The sequence below is a fragment of the Sphaeroforma arctica genome, assembly GCF_001186125.1.
Source record: "Sphaeroforma arctica JP610 unplaced genomic scaffold supercont1.4495, whole genome shotgun sequence".
Taxonomy (NCBI): domain Eukaryota; class Ichthyosporea; order Ichthyophonida; genus Sphaeroforma; species Sphaeroforma arctica.
In genome coordinates this window covers 1-2,441 of record NW_014036063.1, presented here as the reverse complement: position 1 = coordinate 2,441, position 2,441 = coordinate 1, and the positions used below count along the sequence as shown (strand labels likewise).

At 39.4% G+C, this 2,441-nt stretch overlaps 1 protein-coding gene across 2 annotated transcripts; it reads left to right on the top strand.

The window, feature by feature from the left end:
- Nucleotides 1-557: 557 nt before the first annotated feature.
- On the top strand, nt 558-2,425 carry SARC_14348 (the record flags this gene model as incomplete). Of its 2 annotated transcripts, none has more annotated exons than XM_014291521.1 (4): nt 558-649; nt 943-1,097; nt 2,089-2,149; nt 2,330-2,425. In XM_014291521.1, coding segments are annotated over exons 2-4 (312 nt in total), but the record flags the coding sequence as incomplete, so codon positions are not given. The 2 variants fall into 2 exon arrangements, with proteins under 2 accessions (XP_014146996.1, XP_014146995.1); XM_014291520.1 differs by having other exon boundaries at nt 626-702.
- Between the last annotated feature and the right edge of the window lie 16 nt (nt 2,426-2,441).

Genomic DNA, 2,441 nt, shown 5'->3' with positions numbered 1-2,441 from the left:
CAGGGTTTCATAAAAAACGCACACTGAAGATATGAAATAATGAACAGCAAACAACATTTCAGTTCGTTGATTCGATATTTTGCGGTGTCTGCATGAGGAGCCTGCCCTGTTCCATATAGTTTCTCAGATCAGGGTTTCATAAAAAACGCACACATGTTGGATAGAGATCGCAATTTTAGACTACTAAACTAATAAACGAGCCTATTGTCTTGTGTTAGGTAAGTGTAGTACATTGCTCAAAAATAATATACTACACTATTCCATCTTCCTGGTATATATGTTCAGTCTCTCACTATGATCTAAGAATTATTGCCAGATATTCACCCTATTGCGACTGCGGTTACCACTTTATTAAGGTCTGTCATGTTGATGGAAGCATTCAGCCGTGCTGTGAACACAACACCTGGTTGTTGTTCACTGACGTAAACCTTAGAACCCAAATAGTATCCTGTCCAATCACCTTTAAAAAAAACATAAAAAACAAAAAAATTTCATGTGTGCATAGAAAGGCCGCAGCCCTCTGAAATGTTCTTCTATTTATATATGACGAAGTATACTTTCATAGTGCAATGAGTATACTTGTGAACGATAAGAAACTCAGTATATAGGACATAATATCTAGCAGAGTCTGCTATCTTTGACTAACATCGTAAGTTCTTATCAGCCCTAGAATTGCCGTTTGTTGAAGCGCTACTAAATTCAGTATGAGATCATCTATGTAGACCATAGCAGAATCAATATGAACATTACCCAGTCGGTTTTATCCACGCACTGTGGAGAGAGGCAAGCCATCATAACTCTCTAGTCCGTTCGACTTCTTGAAAGCTGTTTTGAGTATAAAGTATCATCCCATACTCTACCAATATCTACTACTAGTAGAACTGTCTTTTAGTGCTCGAGGTTCATGTCGTGTTCGATTTCTTTTCTCTATATCTATCCCAGATGCAAGACACTGAAGGTGTGCCCTGCGAGCTATGTGGGGTTATGTTTCCGTCGCGAAACAAGATGTTTAAACACATCCGGGACAGGAGCAACACTTGCGGTTCTATATCCACTGGTGATGAGGTGGGAGTCCCTTACGGTACTCATGGTCCCAGGTATGTATTGCTTGCTTGATATAGTTTTTGTATTGCAATCTAGTGTATAGCTGTTCAGATTATATTACAATAATAGATAGCGCTGTGGTTCTTACGCCCCCTTTATACAGTGTGTGAATTCTCCGTATCTGGATGTACATTCTCATGGTTTAGAAATTCGAAACCAATTTTGAACGGTCCCACTAGGCCTAGTATGGTGCCACTGAATATTTGCATCGTCTGATCCAGACTATCACAGTATTCTAGCGCGCGGTGCACACAATCCTATTGTTAGGCGATGTGTGGTAGTAGCAAAAGAAAACATACTAATATAATGGCGCTCACGGGATACACTGCTTCGGCCATATGGCTTACTGTACATGCCGACGTGTGTATATATTATCTGATACATCAAAAGTATTTTTCATTATCGTTATTTTTTTATGATCCTGGCAAATTGGCATTTTCAGCATAAATACGATGATTTGTGTTTGTTTTGTAATATGTTCATATGGTCTACGAAGGACAGTCGCAACCATAACTAGTGCAGGGCTATGTATGCTCGTCAATATGCGTGTATACGTTGTGTTGTATGTGTGCCCTGAGACAATTATATTTGTGATTTGGATAGCGTGTGTGTATCTGGGATATGGTTTGTGCATTAATATGTGCGCGTTTGATGTGGGTTGTATGTAGTGTGGTGATGGTGTCTGCATCAATAAATATGCGTATGCGGCTGATGATATTGCCCTATCAAGGGATGTGTATTTTATGCTGCCTATGAAGCGGTGTCTGCGTGTCTGAGAGTAAGTATTTTTTTGTGTGTGTAGTGTGTCATGAATACTACTACAGATGTATGCCGTATGTAAATATTCTGAAGTAAGGTAAGAAAGTAAGCCCTTCAAGGGGTGATTAAACTATATCTTCGAAACTCAGAAAATGATTTCAAAATAATGCCTAAATTTGTGCGTGAAGCTGAATTTCAATCCTGTCTTCGGATTCGATTTTGCAGCAAAAGTGATGAGAAAAGGGATAAATTGGCCGCATTGGAAGACCACAGGAAGCAGTCACAGGTACGTAACAATCAAACTTTTGGGTTGCGATTGATACATCAGCGTAAGCTCCAAATAATTAGCACACATTTAGGATATTATTTTAAACAATTTAGAAGGGGTTCATTTCGTTGATATATTATGACCCTATTGTGCATTTCGTATGCCAAAATGAGCTAACTGTTCTCGTGTGCTACGCAGGGAATAGAAGCAGAGCCGCTGGCTACTAAACTACCACCTAAGAAGCGTGCTAAGAAAGCGCCCAGGAATAGAACGCTGGATTTCACAAGGTTGGTATTTGTATTATATACAG